Genomic DNA, 20,319 nt, shown 5'->3' on the forward strand with positions numbered 1-20,319 from the left:
GGGACCGGTGAGGCCCAGACATGGGCGCCCGTGCTCTGCTGCCTGATTCCCTCTCCCTCCCAGGTCTCACAACAAGGGGCAGATCTGAGGGTCCACCCTGTCTCTAGCAGCCGCTGAGCCCCTGGCACTTTTCACAGCCTGCTCCACCCCTGCTGGCGCCCCACCTGAGGGTGCTAAGAGTCTCCTCGTAATTGATGTCCGCGGGGCTCAGGGCCGCAATCATTGCTGTGCGTGAATTCCCACCTACAAATGGAGAGGAGGGGAAAGCCGAGCTGGGTGGGGTCCTGAGAAAAGTCAGCCTGGGTCACAGGGTCAAGGGGCCCCACTGCCCAGACAGGGCTCTGATAGGGTCACTGCCCGAGGTAGGGTGAAGCTAGGAGTTGTGGAGCTAATCGTGAATCGGCTGGTCAGAGGGAGTGGGGGGGGCAGGGAGACACCAGATGTGGGGGAGGGGACAGTCAAAGAGCCGTGGGAGGAGGGTGAAGTCGGAAATGGGGGTGGGGTCGGGGGGGTCATGGGTAGTCCAGTCAGTGAGGCCCCTGGCTTGGCGGGGAAGGAGTGGCCTTGATCTCAGCCTCAGGACACCTTCAGAAGATGCCCCCAGGTCACGGGAGAGTCAATGGACAACTGGAGGATTCGAGATTCCAGGGGTGGCAACAGGACTGGTCAGCTGTGTCAGACGGGGTTAGCAGGGCTGGTGGCAGGGTCGGCAGAGAGACAGAGAGACAGAGAGAGGAGGAGCCCCTCACCCAGATTCTCCTTGAGCAGCCAGGTGAGCACAGAGTCCCTGTAAGGGATAAAATCCGACTTCCGCTTCTTTGATTGCTGAGGGACGGAAGGGGGAGGGGGTCAGGGTGGGCCACCCCCGCCGTCCCCTTGCCCAGAGCCCCTCCTCTTCCCGTCCAGGTCTTACCAAATCTGCAAGGGCCGAGATCACCTTTCCTAGAGTGGTCAGGGACTTATTGATGTTGGCGCCTTCCTGACAAGGGATGAGGAACATGGGCAATGAGGGCTGCTTCTCCCCTTCCGATCCCTGTCCTCTCCCTGATCCCCACAGCCAGAGCCACCAGTCATGATCAGAGACCACCTCGTACACCCCCCAGCACCGCCCCGTCTGTCCCTCCCAGGCCCCTCACCTTCAGCCGCATGCCCCGGGCCCCCGAGGAGTCGGCCCGCTCGCTGCCGGCGAGGTCTACCAAACTGATCTTACTGACCTGGGTCAGAGGAAAGGCAGGAGGGGAGGGGGTCAGTGAGGGGCAGGCAAACGGGGGACAGCCAGCAAAGCGACTGGGCGGTCAGCAAGCGATGGAGAAAGCCAGGAGCGCGGGAGGGGAGGGGACAGGAGGAGAGAGACACACAAGACGACAGGGAGGGTCGGGGACTTGTCCATCTGCTCATCTATTCACTGACGTGCCCGCTGCACGGGAGCAAGGACGCAGCCCGGGCTCCAGGCCCTGCCCGGAGGAGTCCAGCAAGAAGGACAAACGTGCCAGTAGGAGATGAACCCCCTGGTCTGGTGGGCGCGGCACTGGGAGCGGTGGGAGCCCCGAGGAGGCACTCGATCCAGCACGGCCACGCGGGAGGACACAAGGCCCCCGAATCACAGCTCCGTCCCTGTCACCAGGGGAAGGGGGCAGGGCGGGGGAAGAGTCCTACCTTCTCTGAGTCCAGCCCAGTGAGCTGGTCGTGGCAGCGCTGTGTGAAGACAATGGTGAAGACAGCGTGGGAACGGCTGCTGGTCTCATTCATGTTGGTGGCGGCCACAGTCCTGGGGGCATGGGGAGGGGTCAGGGAGGGGGCCCTTCACCTCCTGATCCTGCCTTCCTTGCCCTCCGCCTCAGCAGCCTGCCTCACCTCGCCTTATTTCCACAGTCCATGAGGTCGGCAATGTCCGCGTAGGAGGTCACAGCCAGCTTAGACAGGTCCTGCACGTAGGGGCCCAGGATGGGGTGCTCCCGGACCCGCAGAGAGCCCCGACTCTTGGGGTTCAAGAGGTCTCGTACCCGCTCACAGTAGATCTCCATGTAGCTCACCTGAGCGGGAGAAGCAAATAAGTTACAGGAGTTCCCGCTGTGGTGCCACGGGATTGGGGCTGTCTTGGGAGCGCTGGGACACAGGTTCAATCCCTGGCCTGGCACAGTGGGTTAGGGATCCAGCGCTGCTGCAGCTGTGGCTTAGGTCGCAACTGTGGCTCTAAACTGATCCCTGTCCCAGGAACTCCACATGCCACAGGGCGGCCAAAGAGGAAAAGAAAAGTTACAAAGCTGGCTGACACCCTGGACTCCGCTGGATATGGTGATCCCACTGGTACTCCATCTACACCTCGCGTTTACTACACGCCAGCTCAGTGATCCTCCCCACAACCCTAGGAGGGAAGCCCCATTCATTACCACTTCAGACTGAAACGATCCGGAGCTGAGAGAGACATCACTTCCCCGAAGCCACAGTTGCTAACCAGCAGAGCCCAGAGCAGACCCCAAGCCATCTGACTCCAGAGACTGCCCGTGTCTCAACTGCTCCGCTCTCCCCTCCCTGCCCAGGGGACACTGCGCCCCCTCCCGACCCCATCCCAAGACCTGGGCTCACCTCCACAGAATAGGACAGCTGGGCACTCTGGTTCTTGCTAACACGAGAGAAGAGGTCCTCACAGAGCTGGAGGGGGACAAGGAGAAGCATAGAAATGCCGCTGTTCATGGCACACTTGCAGCGCCCAGGACCAGGCCTGGCCGGGTCTTGAGGAACCCTGTTTGGCCTTAACACGGTCCTGAGGGAGGGATCATTCCCATTTTACACATGGACAGCAACCTCTGAGGGGGTCACACTCGCCCAGGCTCACAGTACTCAGCGAGCGAGGATGCAAACCTGGACCTGCGCGCAAGGCCACTGTGCTGCAGTCAGGGAGAACATGGCCAACTCTGTTATCCACACTGGCTTTTTTTAGAGTCAACACCTTGACTATGGTACACGAGCTTACAAGGGAACTACACTCACAAGCAGTTACAAGTCAAGGTAGGAGTTCCCGTCGTGGCACAGGAAAATCGAACCCAACTAGGAAGCATGAGGTTGCGGGTTCGATCCCTGGCCTCGCTCAGTGGGTTAAGGATCCGGCATTGCCGTGAGCTGTGGTGTCGGTCACAGACGCGGCTGGGATCTGGTGTTGCTGTGGCTGTGGTGTAGGCTGGCAGCAACAGCTCCAAATGGACCCCTAGCCTGGGAACCTACACATGCCGCTGGTGTGGCCCTAAAAAGACAAAAAAAACAAAAAAAAAAACAAAAAAACCCACAAGGTAAAAGAGCAATAAGTGATAGAAGCAAGGTTTAAACCCAGGGCTGCCTTCCACCCTAGCTGTCTGGTTCTTCTTGCTGAGCCTCGTGGGCCCTGACGTCTGGGTTGCAGCCAGCCCCATCCCCCATCCCACTCTCTATTACTAACCACTCAGAGAGCCAGGTCTCTGCTCCACAGCCTTAGACCCCTGGCCTTCCTCCGCTCAGAGCAGCTGAGGATGCTCTAGCCCTGGCTGCCCTGCCAGGCCCTGCATGTACCTGGGGCACGATGCCCTGCTGCCCGGGCTCCTGCCGCCCCATCATGGTGTAGGATTTCCCAGCCCCCGTCTGCCCGTAGGCAAAGATGCACACGTTGTAGCCTTCAAAGGCGTGGAGCAGCATCTCCTCTCCAATGTCCCGATACACCTGTTGCTGAGATGCAAACTGCGGGTCCTCGGCCTAGGTGAAAGGGGGGCAGAGAGAGACAGCAAGATCCCTAAATGACTTTGTCCTTGGTATCTAAGTGCCCAAAGGTCCCGTGTGCCCCCCACCCCATCACGGTCCTAATCATCCTTGAGGATCCTGTCCAGCCTCCTGTCAATCCTCATCACCCCGAGGGACAGTCTGCCTCCCCTACCCTGTCCCAGTCACAATCCCGGGGTCCCACCCGCCCCCACCCCCACCCCAGGATCCTGGTTCTCCCAACCAACCCCCTGGAGGTCCTATTTCCCAGCAATGCCCTCTCCCCAACCTAAACTCCTGGCCCTCACTGCTTAGCCATTCCCCCAGCCCAACCACCTCACCGAAGTGTGTGACCAGTAGGAATAATCGAAAGTGAAGCTTTTGGGGGCATCCTTGCTCTGTTTGGGATTGACGATGGCTGAGAGAGCAAAGGAGAGAAGGCCAAGGTCAGGTCCTCCCAACCTCTGCCCACTCCCCACAAGCCCCCAGAACTGGGCATCCCGCTCCCCACTTCCACCCTAGCTCATCTCTCCCCTTTAATGCTCCCCACCCCCTCCAGCCACCAAGGCTAATTTTGGCTTCCCAGGACCCGCCTCCCACCGGGCTGCCTCCCTGGATTGGGCAACGGAGGGCTCCAGGCCAACATTCCCCCTCCCAGGGACTGGGAGCATGGAAAGGCCAGCCTGTCTCAGCCCCCGCCCTTACAACTAGCACCTGCTCTGTGCCCAGCACAGCCCTCCTCCCGGTTCAGACCAACAGGACTGGCCTGCATGGTGGGCCTGGCCCGTCCTGCCTGTGCCACCCGGGCTCCTGGGACTCACTCACAGGTGGTGCTGCCCTGCATGCTGACCACACACTTGGCATCCTGGCTGGTCTCACGGGTGTTGAAGGGACGAACCCTCACTGCCACTTTCACTGAGGCGCCAGCCATGGCTCCAGATACTCCCACCCTCCTCAGCTGGAGGACAGAGACAGAAAACGGGGTCAGAGCCACTGGGGGGAACCAGACATTACCTCCAGCTTCTCGAGGAACCAGTCCCTCCACCCCCCTTCCCCAGCTACCCAACCCCTCAAGGACCCAGTTTCTATTCCCCTGGCCTTCCTCCCCAATGTCACTGTCCTCAGGGACTCCCGGAGGTGGTTCCTGCCTCTCTCCCCAGCCACATCCCAGCTTGCGGGGACCTGGGCCGTCACCCCGGCGTTACCTGGTGTCCTGGCCCCAGACCAGGGGGGCTGTATCAGTTCTGGCTGCCACCGGCCCTCGTAGGAGGAGCCCCATCCTACACTTGGGGCCTGGCCACGCCAGCTGAGGCTGTGGGGGAAACCCTGGTTGTGGGGGAAGAGCGGTTAGGAGGCACCTGTGGCTCCAGAGGTGTGCCTGGGCTTCCAGGGTTGGAGGGCAACGGGCAGGGGGTATGTTCGCAAAGGTAAGGATAGCTGCCCTCTGCAGCAGCCAAATGCCATGTGGATCCAAGGGCAGGGAGGGTGATATTTTTATTCCTCGTCACTCACAAGTGCACTGACCGTTCAGATAGAGAAGAGAGAGAGAGAGAGAGGCTGGACAGAGGGCAATTCAGAGAGAGGGACACATGGGCCGAGACACTGAGGGTGGTGGGAAGCGGGAAGAGGAGGGGCCAAAAGTCCCAGACACCAAGAAAACGGGAGAGACAAGAGAGAAGGCAAGACAGAGGTCATGCTAGGAAAGAAAGAAGGGGCGACGAAGAGGACAGCAAACACAGAAGTGTTCAACGGGAAGGGAAAAAGCACAAACTGGGAGCCCAGAAGAGAAAGCAGATGAGAGAAAACCCCAAGCACAGGACCTGCCTCAAAATTCCCCCACAGGGCCAGCCAAGGAGAAGGAGACACCAGCTCGCACCGAGGGCCCCAAACCTCCACAGAGAGGGCAAGACTGCTAAGGGGCAAAGTCCACAGGCTAGAGGGACAGCCCAGAACTGGGATCCACAGGGCCTGCCTGCAAGCCCCAAACCCCTTGCCCAGCCCCCAGCACTTCCTCCTCAGGATCCAGCACAATGGGCAGGGGAGGGTGGGGTCATCCTGTAAGCATCCAACCAAGCCCCAGGGCTCCTCGGTTGCGGGATCCAGGATACCTACGGTTTATGGGAGGGAGGGCACCTGAGGATCCCCGGAAGAAAGAATGAAGGAAAGCAGGCAGTCCCAGCTCCAGCCTGGGGCTAGTGCTATGGCGTCCACTGGGCTGGGGAAGGTGCCAGGCTAGAGCCCAGGAATGTGGGTGATCGGGTGCCCACACCCTGGGAGGAGAGGCTGAGCAGCCCACGCCCACGGACAGCAGGGTGGAGGGTTGGGAAGAGAGATCAGGGATGCTGGGCCCCCTTCTGTGGTCCCAAAGGACCTCAAACCCTTGTCATACTGAGCCTCACCTCACCAGCCTTCCTGGCCAGGGCATGGGAGGGGTGGGAGAGCTGGTCTGTCCCAGGACAGGAAGGGAGTAGTGGAAACCAAAGAGGCCTTCTCAGGAAGAACAGCCCTGACCCCCAGACCCTGACCAGGAGAGGGAAGGGACACTGATGGGGACACGCAATGGTGCCGCCCGCGCGGCTAATGGGGCAGGGAAAGGGGTAGCACTGCTGGAGGACGGCGGATTAAGGACTAAGGCAGAGGTACAGGGTTCGGCCGGTGAGTGTAAAGGCGCAGTGGGGTACAGGGAGAAGTCCCGGCTGGAGTGAGGCCGAGTGACCAGAAAGGGGGGGCCTCGGGCCACCTGCACCTTACCCGGCCAGCAGGTTTCACACAGAGCCCCCCCCCTCCCGGCCTTTCCGGGCGGCCATGAGGACCCTGTCCTCCTGTCCAGCCAACCGACGGCCGCCCCGGGCCTGGCACCTCTCTGCGCCTCCGCGGGACAAACAGCACATGATCCAAGCTCTCGCGGCCAGCCGGCCCCCGCCGGGTAGTGCAAACCGGGACCCCGGCTCCCCGCCCCCCAGCTCCGCACATTCCTTCGCGGGTGTCCCCTCCCTCGCCCCCCCCAACTCTCACCTCGTCGCGGCGGGGCTCCCCAAGAGGCTGGGGAGAATGCAAAGGGAACAAACTTTCCGGGAAGCGTGAAAGGGGAGCGGAGGTGATCCGGGGCCGGTTCGGGGCTGCCCCCGCCCCTCGCCGGGTCCCCGGGCGGTGGGCGGCGGACTCACGCCCCGGGGGCGACAGCAGTAGCGGCGCCAGCGGCCGGCGCCCGCCCGGGCAGCGCGAGCTGGGGCGGGAGCGAGGGGCGGGGGACAGGGGGCGCGCGCCCGCGCGCGCGCGCCGTCCCGAGGAGGGTCTGGGAGTGACTCGGAATGCTGTTAAAGGGGCAATGCCCTCGAGATCGCGGGGCCCACCGGGCGGAGATGGGAAAACTGAGTTGCGGACGCGGAAGGGCGAGCAGGATGCCAGTACGCTGGAGGGTGGCCAGCACCCGAGGAGCCGGGAAATGTGGGGTCGAACCCCGCAGGGCACCCAGGCCCCGGACCCGCGCACGCCGCCGCCGTCGGAGGCGCGCAAAGGGGGCGGAACCTCCCTCCGGGCCCCACCCAGGAGGTGGTTCGGCGCAGGCCCCGCCCCCAGGCGCGCGCCGCTGACCGGCTCCGCCCTCATCTCCAGTCACCGCCTCGCTCCTCCCCCGCGCCCGGCGTATCGTTCTAGAATTCGCCGCGCCGCTGCCTCAGGTGCCGGGGCCAAGTGTACTCAGCGGCGGCACGGCCACCCGGGCGCTTCGTCTCTGCCTGGCCCTCACGATTGACAGGCCCCTCAGGCCCGTGGCGCCCTCTCGGGCCCAAGCCGCCCCCTCAGGCCTGGGTGCCCTCTCAGGCCCAGGCCACCCCTAGCGACCCAGCCTGGCCCCCGCAGAGAGTCCCTCAGGCGCGGGCCCACCACCTGGGGCCGCATGGACTGCACAGCCCCCCCCCCGTGTCCTAGGCTTTGCTGCTCCCCACGCCCCAGTCCACCTGCCAGGGGCCCCCTGAGCCGTCTCTGGCCTGGCCTTCCCTTCAGGCAGGGCCACCCACTCCCCACCACGGCTCTGGCCCACGCAGGACCTCTCTGGTCCTCATCTGCCCCCTCAGGCTCAGGTTGCCGTCCCAGACTCAGCTGCCCCGCACCCCCTCCACCCGGGTCAACTGTCTAGTCCTCAGTCTAACTTCCTGAGGCGGATCCTCCTGTTAGATCTGTGGTACCCAACTAGACCCAATTACCTGAGGTCTGAACGCCCCTTAGCTACCTACCACCTGCCGCCTAGTTCAGCTTCTTCACTCTGGCTCAAGATATCCCATTCAGACGCCACCCGCCTTTTCAGCCCAACTTTCATTATGGCATTCCCCACCTCAGTCCTAAATGCTTCTCTCTCATTATCTCACCTCACCTAATTGCTTTCTTAGCCCATCCTTAGTTTCTTCTGGATAAATTCTTATTCACTGCCACCAGTTTCCAGTATTCTAACCTTTATGCTGCCTACAGGCACTCTCCTAATGCATCTAGCCTTCTAACTGCTTTTTCTGCCCACCTTGACTGGCTGGCAGGCCATCTTTGATCGCCTCAAAATCTGGCTCTGTGCAACTGACCTCTCTGCTCACCTTCCTCACCCATAGACAGTCCCACCTGCCCCCTCCTTCCCTGTCACCAATTGACCACTCTGTCCACACCTGCCTTTCGTTAACTCCTCATACCTGGTTTATTTTACAACCCTTGATTCTCTAACTGACCCAACCACCAATTCTGTACCAACTACCCCAAATGCCTCTGCCCCATCTAGTGCACTTGTCATCCTTTTTCATTTCACCACCCCATATTGTCAGTTAAGCTAGTCAGCTGCCATCTGTAGACGTCACTTAATCTACATGTTTGGCTTCAGAAAAATTTTATTTTCTCTTTTATCTTTTACCACATCCACATTTCCTGTGTTTGTCGTCTTCAACTTGTATGCTCAGCTAATAGAACTGTCAGCTCTTGAAATACCTTTTCAGGAGTTCCCGTTGTGGCTCAGTGGTTAACAAATCCAACTAGGAACCATGAGGTTGTAGGTTCGATCCCTGGCCTTGCTCAGTGGATTAAGGATCCGGCATTGCCGTGAACTGTGGTGTAGGTTGCAGACGTGGCTTGGATCCTGCGTTGCTGTGGCTGTGGCGTAGGCTGACGGCTACAGCTCTGCTTGGACCCCTAGCCAGGGAACCTCCATGTGCCGAGGGCTCGGCCCTAGAAAAGACAAAAAAAAAAGAAAGAAAGAAAGAAAGAAATACCTTTTCAGCTCTCTTTCCTTTTTTTTTTTTTTTTTCCTGGACCCGTACATCTTATTTACAATCTCTAGATCTGTTCCAGGTTTTATCCCTACAACCATTATATGAATGTATGATTCATTTTCCATTATCCTCCCAGTGGCAGTGAGAAGACTCAGTCCAGCCACCCAGCCCAGTCCAGTCATGCAAATACAGGAAGATGGAGACAACCTTATCCCCTTTGCCAAGTGAGTCATTCCCACCCAGAGGGGGAGGCCCCATATGGAGGGAAGATTACATACCTGGGTTCTCCTCCAAGAGGAGTAGGAAGTAAGGAACAAGAAGCTCAGTACCTAGTCTCAGAGGATTGGTGATGTATTAGTTTATTCAGCAAATAGTGTTTGAACACTATAATGGTCTAGGCACCGTATTACGCATTGGGGACTCAGCAATTAAAAAGATAGGGGTTCTGCTCATCGAACTTGAATTATAGAGGGAAAAGATAGAACGTGTGTGCAAAAAAATATGATTTCAAATAGTGGTAAGTACATGGAGAAATAAGATGTACGATATAATGGAAAGTAGAATGTCTTGGAGCCACAAGTTTATATGTATATACAGTGATTCATGTGAAAGAGGAGGAAGAGATGGCTTTGACTTGAGATCTTAAAAATAAAAAGGAGCCAGTCTGATAAGGACCAGGGGGTAGGATTTCCTGCTGTGGTACAGTGGGTTATGAATCCAACTATAGGACTTGTCGTCGTGGCTCAGCGGGTTAAGAACACGGCATAGTGTCTGTGAGGATGCGGATTTGATCCCTGGCCTTGCTCTGTGGGTCTAGGATCCGGTGTTGCAGCAAGCTGTGGCATAGGTCACAGCTCGGATCTGGCATTGCCGTGGCTATGGCATAGGCTGGCACCTGAAGCTCTGATTTGACCCCTAGCCCAGGAACTTCCCTATGCTACAGATGCAGCCCTAGAAAAGAAAAGCAAACAAGAGAATCCAACTGCAGTGGCTGAGGTTGATGGGGAGATGCAGGTTTGATCCCCCACCTACCACAGTGGTTAAAGGATCTAATGGTCCTGCTCCTGTGGTGTAGTTTGCAGCTGTGACTCGGATTCACTCCCTGGCCCAGGAACTTCCATATACGTCGGGTATGGCCATTTAAAAAAAAGAGTTCCTATGGTGGCTCTGCGGTAAGGAACCCCACTGGGATACATGAGGATGTGGGTTCAATCCCTGGCCTCGTTCAGTGGATTAAGGAGCTGGCATTGCCGTGAGCTGTGGTGTAGGTTGCAGACACGGCTCAGGTCCCATGTTGCTGTGGCTGTGGCTCCAATTTGACCCCTAGCCTGGGAACTTCCATGCGGGTGCAGCCTTAAAAATAAAAAAAAAAAAAAAAAGACAACAACAACAAAAATATAAACAGGGGTTAGAAGATATAGTAGCTTAAAAAAGTACAAAAAATAGGCGTTCCTTTTGTGGATCAGCAGATTAAGAACCCAACTGTTATCCATGAGGATGCAGGTCCGATCCCTGGCCACGCTCAGTGGGTTAAGGATCCAGTGTTGCCGTGAGCTGCGGTGTAGGTTGCAGATGAAGGATGAGGCTCGGCCCTGGCATTGCTGTGCTATGACGTAGGGCTAGGATTATAGCTCCGGTTCAACCCCTAGCCTGGCAACAAGTTTACTACCTTTTTGGAGCAGGAAGCAAGTCAGTGAAACTGAAACAATGATCAAGGGAAAGGTGCAGTGCCTCAGACAGGCAGAGGCCGGATCATATAGGATGTTATAAGCCATTGAAGAGAGTTTGAGGAGTTCCATTGCCGCACAATGGGATTGGCAGCATCTGGGAGCACTGGGTCACAGGTTCGATCCCCACCCTGGCATAGTGGGTTAAGGACCCAGCGTTGCCACTTAGGTAGCAATTATGGCTCAGATCTGATCCCTGGCCCAGGAACTCCATATGCTGCAGGGTGGCCAAAAATGAAAAAGAAAAAAAAAGTTTGAATACTATTCTAAGCACAGTAGAAATCAGTGGAAGTTTCTAAGCAAAGGAATGACATGAGTAGACTTTTTTTTTTCCTGCAACTTTTTGTTATGAAAAATTTCAAACAATTGCAGAAGTAGAGAAAATAGTAATCAGGAACCCAGACTATCCTTTTTAGCAGCTGCAAAAAGTATCAGTATGTGGATAATCTTTTTGATACACCCCTTCAGTTTCTTGCTACTCCGACTACTTTAAACCTTAAATGGGAACTCATTTCACATAATCGTTTATAAAATACAACTCACACTGCTCTATGCAGGATAGATTGTTGGGGGATTCATTTGGAAGAGGGACAAGAGTATGAGGCAATTGCAGTGGTCTAGACAGGGGAAGATGAGCTGGAATACGATGGGGGGAGCAGAAATGGTGAGGAGTGGTCAAATTTGAGTGTATGTTTTGCTCTAGCAACTGGGCATTTGGAGTGACTTTCAGCAAGATGGGGAAGGCTAAGGAGGAGGCGTTGTGGGGGCAGTTGAACCTGTCAGTCTGGAGTCCAGGGGAGGAGCCCGAGCTGAAAATATAGATTTGGGTTCGTCAGAACATCGGTGGTATTTAAAGTCATGGACCTGGGTGAGATCACCTAAGGAGGGATGGAGATGAAAAAGATAAAGGGCCCAGGCCTAAGCCCCAGGGCACCAAACATCATTCGGTCTGGGGATTTTGGAAGTGACGAGAACTGTTCTCAAACAGCTTTGCACATCCCTCTGTACCAAAAGGATATTCGTATTTCTGAGAAGGGGAGATAAGGCAGGGGTGAACAGAGGTTCTGCTCTCCTGGAGCCTTGCATTGACTAAAAGGAACCTGTCACATCACCTAAGTACTCGGACCTTCCTCTTTAAGAGCCCTGCTTGCTAAATAAGATGTTCTCTGGTTGTGAGGTGTCAGAGCTTGAGAGTCAGCGAGATCTGAAGTTCAAACAATTGCTAATGGACCCTCACTCTAGCTCCAATCGCCTCTCAAAGCAAAGGCCTTGCCACCGTCCTCAGCTTAAATGGATAAGGGACATGGCCCGAGGGAGCTTGGGCGGCCGTAAGGTCCCATGGTAAGATAAGACCCCTAAATTCCTGGCATGAGTAGATGCTCTAAGGGAAAAGCAAGACCCAAGCCTACCTTGTCCTCACATCAGGTGTTCCAGGGTGGTCAGCCGATCGCCACCCCCCAGCTTGCCTTCCCAGAGCCTCAGACTGACACCCCGGCATTATGGAAACACCTTCTGGGAGAACCTTAGTCAAAAGCCCAGGTTGGTATGAATGGAGAAAAACGGGGACCAAGTGGAAGTGAGGCGGGGAGGCTGTACCATCTTAAACTACCGTAAAGCCTTACAGTAGCAATAAGCACTAGTTAGGGGATAATCATCCCGCTGGCTGATGGACATTGTGGCTCCTAATGCCAGGGAGGTGGTTGGGAGGGGTCATTAGAGAAGCGATATGGATGGGAGTATTATCTCTGCTCTTAGCCCCCTTTTTTTGTGCTTCACAGGCCCACTTGGATGGAGGAACCGTACACCCCACCCTTGCTGGTGTGACAAACTTTCTGCCCTTTGACGTGTTTCGGTTAAAATTGCACCCACTGCCATCCTATCCCGGGCGGTCCTTATTACCCCTTCCCTGTGGCATCCCCCAGCCAGTGCACTAACCCGGCCCTCCTTTCTAAGAATCAGTTATGTTTTCCAGATCACAGGTGCATTTTCATGACTTGGGTTTCCCAAGACCCCTGACCCCCTCTTTCTGTCCCAGCTCCCCTGAGAGATTCAGTTTTGCCTTCTAGCTCCTTTTCCTCATTTTCTGGCACAGAGAGTCACTGGTTGCTCCCAGCTTGGCCTGTACCCCCCTGAGGGGCTCCCACCCCCGGAGATGCTCTGCAGAAGAAAGAGAAGGAGGCAACATTTGGCAGGAATGCAGCAGGGATCTGGGAGCATCCCAGCCCGAGTGAGGGCTGTCACTTATCACCTGGAGGATCTAAGGAGGCGACAGAGAATCATCAATGAGTAAGGACAGATGTCTGGGCTCTGGGAGGCAGATAGGGTATGGGTACAGGATGGTTTGAACTAAGGAAAAGGTGGAGAACTTTGAAGGAATTGGAGGTTGTCTGGGAATGAGCCATGGTCTCGGTAGGACTGAAGCAGCAGTTTCATAATATGGGAAGGAGGAGGGAACTCAGGGATGGGGGATGAGCCCTAAGAGCTGGAGGGGGTGGCACTCAGGCCACTGAAGAAAGGAAAGCACGCCCTAGAACTAGAGGCTAGTGGGGAGCTAGGGGGTACATCTGAGCCCCTGGACTGAAAATACTCCAGTCTGAGGGGAGCAGAAATTTGGGAGTGGAGACAACACCCCTGGTGCCAGCAGGGAGGCTTTCAGGGCAGAAAGGATGAAGAACGGAGAGGCAGGAGCCTGGCTTCCAGGCACCTCTTTCCTAAACCTAAAGTCTCCATAGACTGAAGAAAGCCCAGTGGGGCAGCTCTGGGGCTGCACCTGAGCCGCTGGGGCTGGATGAAGACGGCTGTGGACAACCCAGCACCCGGCGACACCCTGATCCGGAGGAGGAGAGGGCAAACTCCCCAAGGGAAGAGGACGACCTCCTCAGTCCTGGCAGGGCCCAGGTAGGGCTGAAGAGGGACTTGGGGCGGGGGCGTGGAGGGGACGTGGATGTCTTATATGGAGAGACAGCAGAAGCCAAGAACCGCACTGGACAGATGGATTTGAGAGGAACAAAAATAAAGGTTGGCCCCCTGCGGTACAGTGACTTAAGGATCCAGCATTGTCACTGCTGTGACTCGGGTCGCTGCTGTGGCGCAGGTTCTATCCCTGGCCCAGGAACTTCTGCATGCTTCGGGCGTGGCATAAAAATAAAGTAAAATGAAAAATAAAGTAGCTAAGAGCCGGAGACTGGGGGCTGAGGGTGGGTTTGGGGACTAGGAAATCTGCAGAGAGACTTCTTTTTGATTCTCTCGTTATCTTTGTCATCCGTACAGCTGCTTTGGTCTCCCTGGAGTCCCCTGGGCCAGGAGAGGTCTTGTCTCTCCAGGGGGCTGAGTTCTCTGGCCTCCTTCAGCACCGCCACAGCCAGTAGGGACCCCGTTTGCAGTCGCTGGGGGATGGAGCTGTGGTCTGAGGAGTAAGGAGAAGCCGTCCACCCCAAGGTGCGGGCGTGCCTCGGGCCCAAGACGAGTTCTCGGCGCTGGAATCTCCGGCATTTCCGACGTCCAGGCCTTCCCCTTCTCCTTGGCCCCCCACCCTCCTCTCCCATCCTCTGGACTAGGCGCAGACAGCCCCCTGGCTTCCAGCCCGCCCCGCCCCTCTCACAGGAGCTCCCCAGCGTCCCCCAAGCCGGCTCCCTGCCCCTGTGCGCTCTTCTCTGTTCTGTTACCAAAACCCAGCAAGTTGAGCCCTTGAGTTGTCTTTCTTTCCGCCGAGCAGTGATGGAGAGGCTCGTGGGGAGGGGGGCTCCTTTCGCCTTCGCAGGGAACCCCGCTCAAATGAAGGGCTGGATCCCCAAATGAAGTCCTGCCCCGCTCCTGCGTTCCCCGCCCAGCAGCGCTGCCGGCCGCCCGCGCCCCACTTCCCCGGCCGAGGTCACGTCAGTCGCCGAGCTTCCGCCTCCGGGACCCCGGCATCCCGCCCCTCGGCACGGCTGCCCCTCCTGGGACTGCCCGGCAGTCCGTCCCTCGGCCTGGCTCGGGGCCCTGGAAGCCGAGGGCCTCGGGCTGGCGCCCCACCCAGAGCCCCACGTGTGCCGCTGACCCCAGGTTCCAGTCGCGACCCTCAGCCCCTTAATTGGGAGGCCCCGCCCCGTGCGCAGTGACGTCGGACGCCGCTGTCAGCCGGCGCTGGGGGGGGGTCGGTGTGGGGTAGAATGGCCGCTGCCGCCGTCACCCGCGGGACCCCGGGAGGTAAGAGCCAGGGCTTCTCGCCCGCCTCTCCGCCCCCGCGCCAGGGGGCGCAGCTCCGCCGGCCGGGACGTGGCGCACCGCGCCGGGGACCACTGGCCCTCCGCCGGGTTCGCCCCGACTCCCCGCTTCCGTCCTCCTCCCCCGCGCCAGGGGGCGCCGCTCGGCGCAGGGCCCCGAGGCGGACCGGCCGGGCCGGACCGTCCCGGGGACCCCCGCACCCGCACTGCCCCTCGCTCGCCGTGCACCCGCGGACTCCGCGCCGCAGCTCCTCCAGGACATCCCGACGTGCGGGCGGGAGACGGGACCCTCCCACCTCGGAGCGTCCCTGGGGACCACCGCACCGCCGCGAGGGGCAGCCCCCGGCCCGCTCCGCACCCTGGCTGGCTGCCTAGCCCGGACTTCGCACCTGCGCCCTGGGGCGGAGTCCTTACCCAACCCAGGCTCGGCTGCACACAGCCGAGCTCGGACGGGCCTCTTGCCCCCTCTCCATCCCCGGACACCTGGCGGAGCCCGCGCCGAGAGCATCCTCCAGCTTCCATCTGTTCCCCCAGAAGGGTGGGGGCCCAGGCTGGAGCCAGAGTGGTAGATGGGGTAGGGTAGGCCTGGAGGCCAAGGGAAGCAGAGGCTTTGGGGAGAGAGGTGCGGAGGGATAGGAGAGGAGAGGGCGGTCTGTCTCAGGGTGGAGGATGGGTTGTCCTGAGGGTGGGAGGCTGGGTCCTGGGTGTGTAGCTCCGTTTCTCCCAGGCCCTGACCAGCCTGGAGGAGAGGGTGTGGATTATAATCAGTTAGCAGATCTGCCCTTCCCCTTGGAAAAATCAAATAGAGAAGGAACTCAGGGTGTGTCTTCTAAGGCCTAGCTCTCTACCCGGACTTAGATCTCCTGCCCTGCCCCCAGCATCCAGGCTCTTATTTGTCAGACCATTCTCCAAGGACCGGATGCTCTGAGTCCCAGCCCCAGGACCTGACCCCATCGCAGCCCCAGCCTCACAAGAGCCCAGGCTGTAGGGCCTCTGAAACGCGCCAGCCCCGCCGGCCTTCTCTCCCCTCCCCCACCGGGCCGGTCTCTTCCTGACGGCTCTGTCCTGTCGTGTCTCCCCGCTCGTGTTCGTTACTGGCCCATGGCTGGGCTGTCCCTCTCCTCCATTCCCGGCTGTACTCTGTCATCACAGTCCAACCGCTTCCTCTCTCTTCCTTATCTTTCCCAGATATCATGACCCAGTTCTGTACCCATCTCCCACCTCATTCTCATCCATTAGCGTGGGGGCTTCTGCCATGACCTTGTTCTCTCCCTTCTCAGCACAGACTCCCCCTCCCCCCGGCCCTTCTGGCCGGGGGTGATCTTGCCCCCTGGAGCCCTCACCATGAATACCAAGGACACCACCGAGGTTGCTGGTGAGTTCACAGTCCAGGTTCCCAGTTTGGGCACAGCCTTTTTTCCTCCTGGAGTGGTGGTGATCTTCTGATTCTTGGATCCCTGCACTCCTTGTCATCGTCTTACTTCCCCCAGTGCTCTGGGTTCGGCCCCTGTCCCCTGGGCTGTCACAGGGCTGTCAGGGCAGCACACGAAGCTCTCCCTTCTAATTCCCTCTAGAGAACAGCCACCACCTGAAGATCTTTCTCCCCAAGAAGCTGCTGGAGTGTCTTCCTCGCTGTCCGCTGCTGCCTCCAGAGCGGCTCCGGTGGAACACAAACGAGGTTTTCTCGGGAGCCTGGGAGATTAGGGCCTCGGAGGGCCTGGTGGGCTGGAGGAGCATGAATGGGGGTCTTCCTGTGCCTGCTGACACTCTCAATTTCAGGGTACTGTTCTCGGCGCTTTGGGGATCATAGGAGAGGTATAAAGACCTATGTCTTGTGAGAACTGGCTTCTCTTTGGCATGTTCACCTGTGTAAGAATAATATCTACCACTTAGAAAGTATTTCCAGAGTTCCCGTCATGGCGCAGTGGTTAACGAACCTGACTAGGAACCATGAGGTTGCGGGTTCGGTCCCTGCCCTTGCTCAGTGGGTTAATGATCCGGCGTTGCCATGAGCTGTGGTGTAGGTTGCAGATGCGGCTCGGATCCCACGTTGCTGTGGCTCTGGCGTAGGCCGGTGGCTACAGCTCCGATTCGACCCCTAGCCTGGGAACCTCCATATGCCACGGGAGTGGCCCAAGAAATAGCAAAAAGACAAAAAAAAAAAAAAAAAAAAAAGGAAGTATTTCCTACAAACGAGGCACTATGCTAAGCATTTGACATGCATTATCTCATTCAGTTCTCCAAAGACGTTGTAGAGCCGGTGCTGCTGCTATCCTCGAGGTGTAGGTTAGGAAACTGACTAGTTAGCCCCTGCTCTGTAAGTACCACTGATGGGGGCTCCTTCTGGAGGGCACACACCTCTGTACGCCCCCCACACACGGTGCTTTGTGTGTACTTGTGGTTGGTCATGATGGATTTGACTATTTAATGAGAGGAGAACTGTCAGCAAAAGAGCATGTGTGTATGATCTTTGTAAATGCAGGAAGGGCTGGGTCCTCAGAGGCGCTTCCTGGAGATCTGGGAAGGGATTCGGTCTACAGGATGGCTAGGCTTTGTGGGCTCAGAGAAATGTGCACGTGGCATTTCAGGCCTGTAGGGCACTCGTATTCAGGTAGCTGCCCAGGGCACGTTCAGAGGAGTTGGTGGGCCGGTCTGACCATGGAATGATAGATGCAGTTCAGGGAAATAGTGGGAATGAAGATCCTTGGTCTGGAAAAACCTTGGCTTCAGGTTGAGAAGTCTGGAGTTCCTGGCAGTATCAAACCATTGACATTTTTTGAGCCAGGAAATGGCACAAAAATGGGACTTAGCAAGGGTAAAATAGCTATGCCGCGTGAAGAATGGATGACAGAGACCTTGGACCCGGCCTGCAGGTTGAGAGAGAAGGAAGGAAGAGAAGGTTAGACTTTTGCCTGAGACGGAACAACCTGGGATGCTTGGGAGGGCGGTGGGCCTTGCTGGGTCCAGATACTGGGCCACGTCCCCGACGAGCTGCTGGAATGCAGCGTAGAGTGAGACTTGAGGGGATGACCGAGAGGCCAGGCTGAGACTTGGGGAAGGGGACGCAAACCTGAGTGCCTCCTCTCCTGCAGGAGATTGCATCCTACTTGATCACCTTCGAGAAGCATGATGAGTGGCTATCCTGTGCCCCCAAGACAAGGTGAGAGAGTTGGCAAAGGTGGGGGCTGGTAGGGATCCTGGTTCTGTTCACAGAGCACGAGACCAACGCGTCCTCCTCAGGCCTCAGAATGGCTCCATTATCCTCTACAACCGCAAGAAGGTGAAATACCGGAAGGATGGTTACCTCTGGAAGAAGCGGAAAGACGGGAAGACCACCCGAGAGGACCACATGAAGCTGAAGGTCCAGGGCATGGAGGTAAGCGAGGCCTCCAGCTCACCTGCCCCGGCGCCCCTTCTCCACCCTTAGCTGGGCTGGGGCACATCCTCTGCCTAGCACCCTCCCAGTCACTGCTTCCTTTCCACTCACTTTGGATCAGCTAGCCAGCTGCTGGGCCCGCTCTCTGCTTCCCATCCTCTCCATGACCCTTTTCTTCAGGACCGCGGCCGTGCCTCCCTCTGGAGGACACAGATGCCCAATCCCCTCACTTTTCTCCAAGTTCCTGCAAGGGTCCAGCCCGAACCTCTAAGCACAGGTGTCTCTTCCCTCACATCTTTGCTCCTCATCTCGGATCCGTTCTTGCCCTGCCCTCCGATCTCTGGAGAGTCCCATTCCTCAGACCTGGTCCTCATGTGAGGCCTTGGCCCGCGCTTGCTTTGCCCCTGTCTGGCCTGACTCATGATCCTGGGATTTGAAAGGTGTGGGGAAAAGCTGGGGGCGGGGGAGGGTTAAAAAGGAACTGTTGGAAAGAGGGGGATTCCTGCAAAGGGACTGAACAGAGGAAGAGTTGGGGAGCAGACTAGCCCTCCCCCACCCCAGCCTGTCTCCTGGCAGTGTCTCTATGGCTGCTACGTTCACTCTTCCATCGTCCCCACATTCCATCGGCGCTGCTACTGGCTGCTCCAGGTAAGGACAGAAGCGCTCAGGGAGCCAGAGTCTTCCTGGCTCTTTGAGGGACATGGCGGCCTGAAAAAAAGAATGAGGTGGAGGGATGACTAGGTTCTGGGTGGGGAAAGGAGCCTGGAAGAAGAGAAAAGGGTTTGGGGTGGAGAGAGCCGGAATCGGGGGATGAGGTTGGGGGTGCCCAGGAAGAAAGAGAGGACTAGGAGGCGGAGCCGCTGGACATCAGGATGCCATGGCCTCCGTGTGCTCTTGTGCTCTCAGAACCCCGACATCGTCCTTGTGCACTACCTGAACGTCCCAGCCCTGGAGGATTGTGGAAAGGGCTGCAGCCCCATCTTTTGTTCCATCAGCAGCGATCGTCGAGAGTGGCTGAAGTGGTCCCGGGAGGAGCTGTTGGGACAGCTGAAGCCCATGTGTAAGGCAGCAGGGCCAGGACAGCACCCTCACAGGAGAGGCAGGAGAGGGGCCTCCCGGGAGCCTATGGGGTGACCATTGCCCCCCAAGCCAAGAGGGTTCTTTCCTGGGTGGGGCTGGGGGTGCGGATGGGGGTACCAGGGTCCCTGTTGTGGTCTAAGGCGTTGGAATGTGGAAGGCAGCTGTGAGCTCCAGGCAGGAGCAGTCTTGAGGCTGCTGGCCTTTATTCACCTGGCCGGAAGTCTTGGAGCACCTCAAGTGCTTGAAGCAGCCACCAGGTTTCTCTGGGGACTATTTTGTGGGGATCCCACAGCACTTCCCCTCAACCCTCCCCTAGTCCATGGCATCAAGTGGAGCTGTGGGAACGGGACGGAAGAGTTCTCTGTGGAGCAGCTGGTGCAGCAGATCCTGGACACCCACCCGACCAAGCCTGCACCCCGAACCCACGCCTGTCTCTGCAGTGGGGGCCTTGGTTAGTAACCTGGGAGCTCTTCTCCCGCCTAGATGCGCTGCCCTTAGGCCAGGGGGAGATCTGTCTCCCTAGGGTTTGCACGCTGATTTGCATGTCTTTTACATGTCCCAGAAAGATGGGCCAGATGAGCAGAGGCCTTCCCATCCAGGTGCACCCTGACCCAGTTCCTGTTACTGAGTCCTGGCATCCTGGGCTCTGATTCTGCTTGCTTCCTTTATCAACTCCTGGCCACCCCAGCTCTACCACTTAACACACAGGCTTTGTTTCTTTTATTTGGTACCCCGGTGGTTCTGTTCTTTGGTCTTTTTTTCTGCCTTTACCTGTTTCTCTGAGCTACTCCCCCAAGCCCTCAATCCTCCACTTCTGTGCTCCACCAAGGGGAGGGAGGGGGAGGAGAACTAGTTCTGCCGCCTCCCAGTGGCCATAAGCAGTATGACATCTCCAGTGCTTAATGAAATCTCAGGAAATGCATGAAAGCCTCCAGCAAGGGAAGGCTGGGAAAGATGTG

General features: G+C 57.8%; 3 protein-coding genes across 22 annotated transcripts in view; 2 read left to right on the forward strand and 1 right to left on the reverse strand.

Moving 5' to 3' along the window:
* The window catches only part of KIF1C (kinesin family member 1C), a 24,704-nt gene extending 17,732 nt beyond the window's left edge, over window positions 1-6,972 (reverse strand). The window contains 11 exon segments of the mRNA XM_021067761.1: window positions 165-243; window positions 750-825; window positions 914-979; window positions 1,137-1,214; window positions 1,657-1,768; window positions 1,855-2,033; window positions 2,587-2,652; window positions 3,544-3,723; window positions 4,068-4,144; window positions 4,552-4,684; window positions 6,742-6,972. Coding sequence (XP_020923420.1) covers window positions 165-243; window positions 750-825; window positions 914-979; window positions 1,137-1,214; window positions 1,657-1,768; window positions 1,855-2,033; window positions 2,587-2,652; window positions 3,544-3,723; window positions 4,068-4,144; window positions 4,552-4,657 — 1,019 coding nt within the window. The 5' untranslated portion in view covers window positions 4,658-4,684; window positions 6,742-6,972.
* On the forward strand, window positions 6,271-14,382 carry INCA1 (inhibitor of CDK, cyclin A1 interacting protein 1). Of its 2 annotated transcripts, XM_013981261.2 has the most exons (7): window positions 7,031-7,406; window positions 9,109-9,196; window positions 12,125-12,238; window positions 12,478-12,517; window positions 12,792-12,985; window positions 13,432-13,597; window positions 13,970-14,382. In XM_013981261.2, exons 1-7 carry the CDS (start codon window positions 7,055-7,057, stop codon window positions 14,114-14,116), a joined length of 1,101 nt encoding a protein of 366 aa, XP_013836715.1. In that variant the 5' UTR covers window positions 7,031-7,054; the 3' UTR covers window positions 14,117-14,382. The 2 variants fall into 2 exon arrangements, with proteins under 2 accessions (XP_020923419.1, XP_013836715.1); XM_021067760.1 differs by lacking the exon at window positions 7,031-7,406 and adding an exon at window positions 6,271-6,381 and having other exon boundaries at window positions 13,432-13,971.
* The window catches only part of CAMTA2 (calmodulin binding transcription activator 2), a 16,910-nt gene continuing 10,891 nt past the window's right edge, over window positions 14,301-20,319 (forward strand). The window contains exons 1-8 of one of the 19 annotated variants that reach the window (XM_021067750.1): window positions 14,301-14,887; window positions 16,185-16,279; window positions 16,479-16,582; window positions 17,997-18,064; window positions 18,145-18,280; window positions 18,857-18,928; window positions 19,187-19,340; window positions 19,677-19,811. In XM_021067750.1, coding sequence (XP_020923409.1) covers window positions 16,249-16,279; window positions 16,479-16,582; window positions 17,997-18,064; window positions 18,145-18,280; window positions 18,857-18,928; window positions 19,187-19,340; window positions 19,677-19,811 — 700 coding nt within the window. In that variant the 5' untranslated portion in view covers window positions 14,301-14,887; window positions 16,185-16,248. Of the gene's footprint in view, window positions 14,888-14,938; window positions 15,479-16,184; window positions 16,280-16,478; window positions 16,583-17,058; window positions 17,804-17,996; window positions 18,065-18,144; window positions 18,281-18,841; window positions 18,929-19,186; window positions 19,341-19,676; window positions 19,812-20,319 lie in introns of those variants that run through there. The other 18 variants (XM_013981255.2, XM_021067752.1, XM_021067757.1 and 15 more) reach the window with 18 other exon arrangements.

Source organism: Sus scrofa, chromosome 12 (genome assembly GCF_000003025.6).
Source record: "Sus scrofa isolate TJ Tabasco breed Duroc chromosome 12, Sscrofa11.1, whole genome shotgun sequence".
NCBI classification, from domain to species: Eukaryota; Metazoa; Chordata; class Mammalia; order Artiodactyla; family Suidae; genus Sus; species Sus scrofa.

Bases quoted from the DNA above. Each gene is read 5' to 3' on its own strand.
- INCA1 (XM_013981261.2), top strand. From the start codon at position 7,055: ATGCCCTCGAGATCGCGGGGCCCACCGGGCGGAGATGGGAAAACTGAG. The intron at 12,986-13,431 runs GTAAGGACAGAT...AAGTCTCCATAG, and splicing joins CGACAGAGAATCATCAATGA to ACTGAAGAAAGCCCAGTGGG. The intron at 13,598-13,969 runs GTAGGGCTGAAG...TCATCCGTACAG, and splicing joins TCAGTCCTGGCAGGGCCCAG to CTGCTTTGGTCTCCCTGGAG.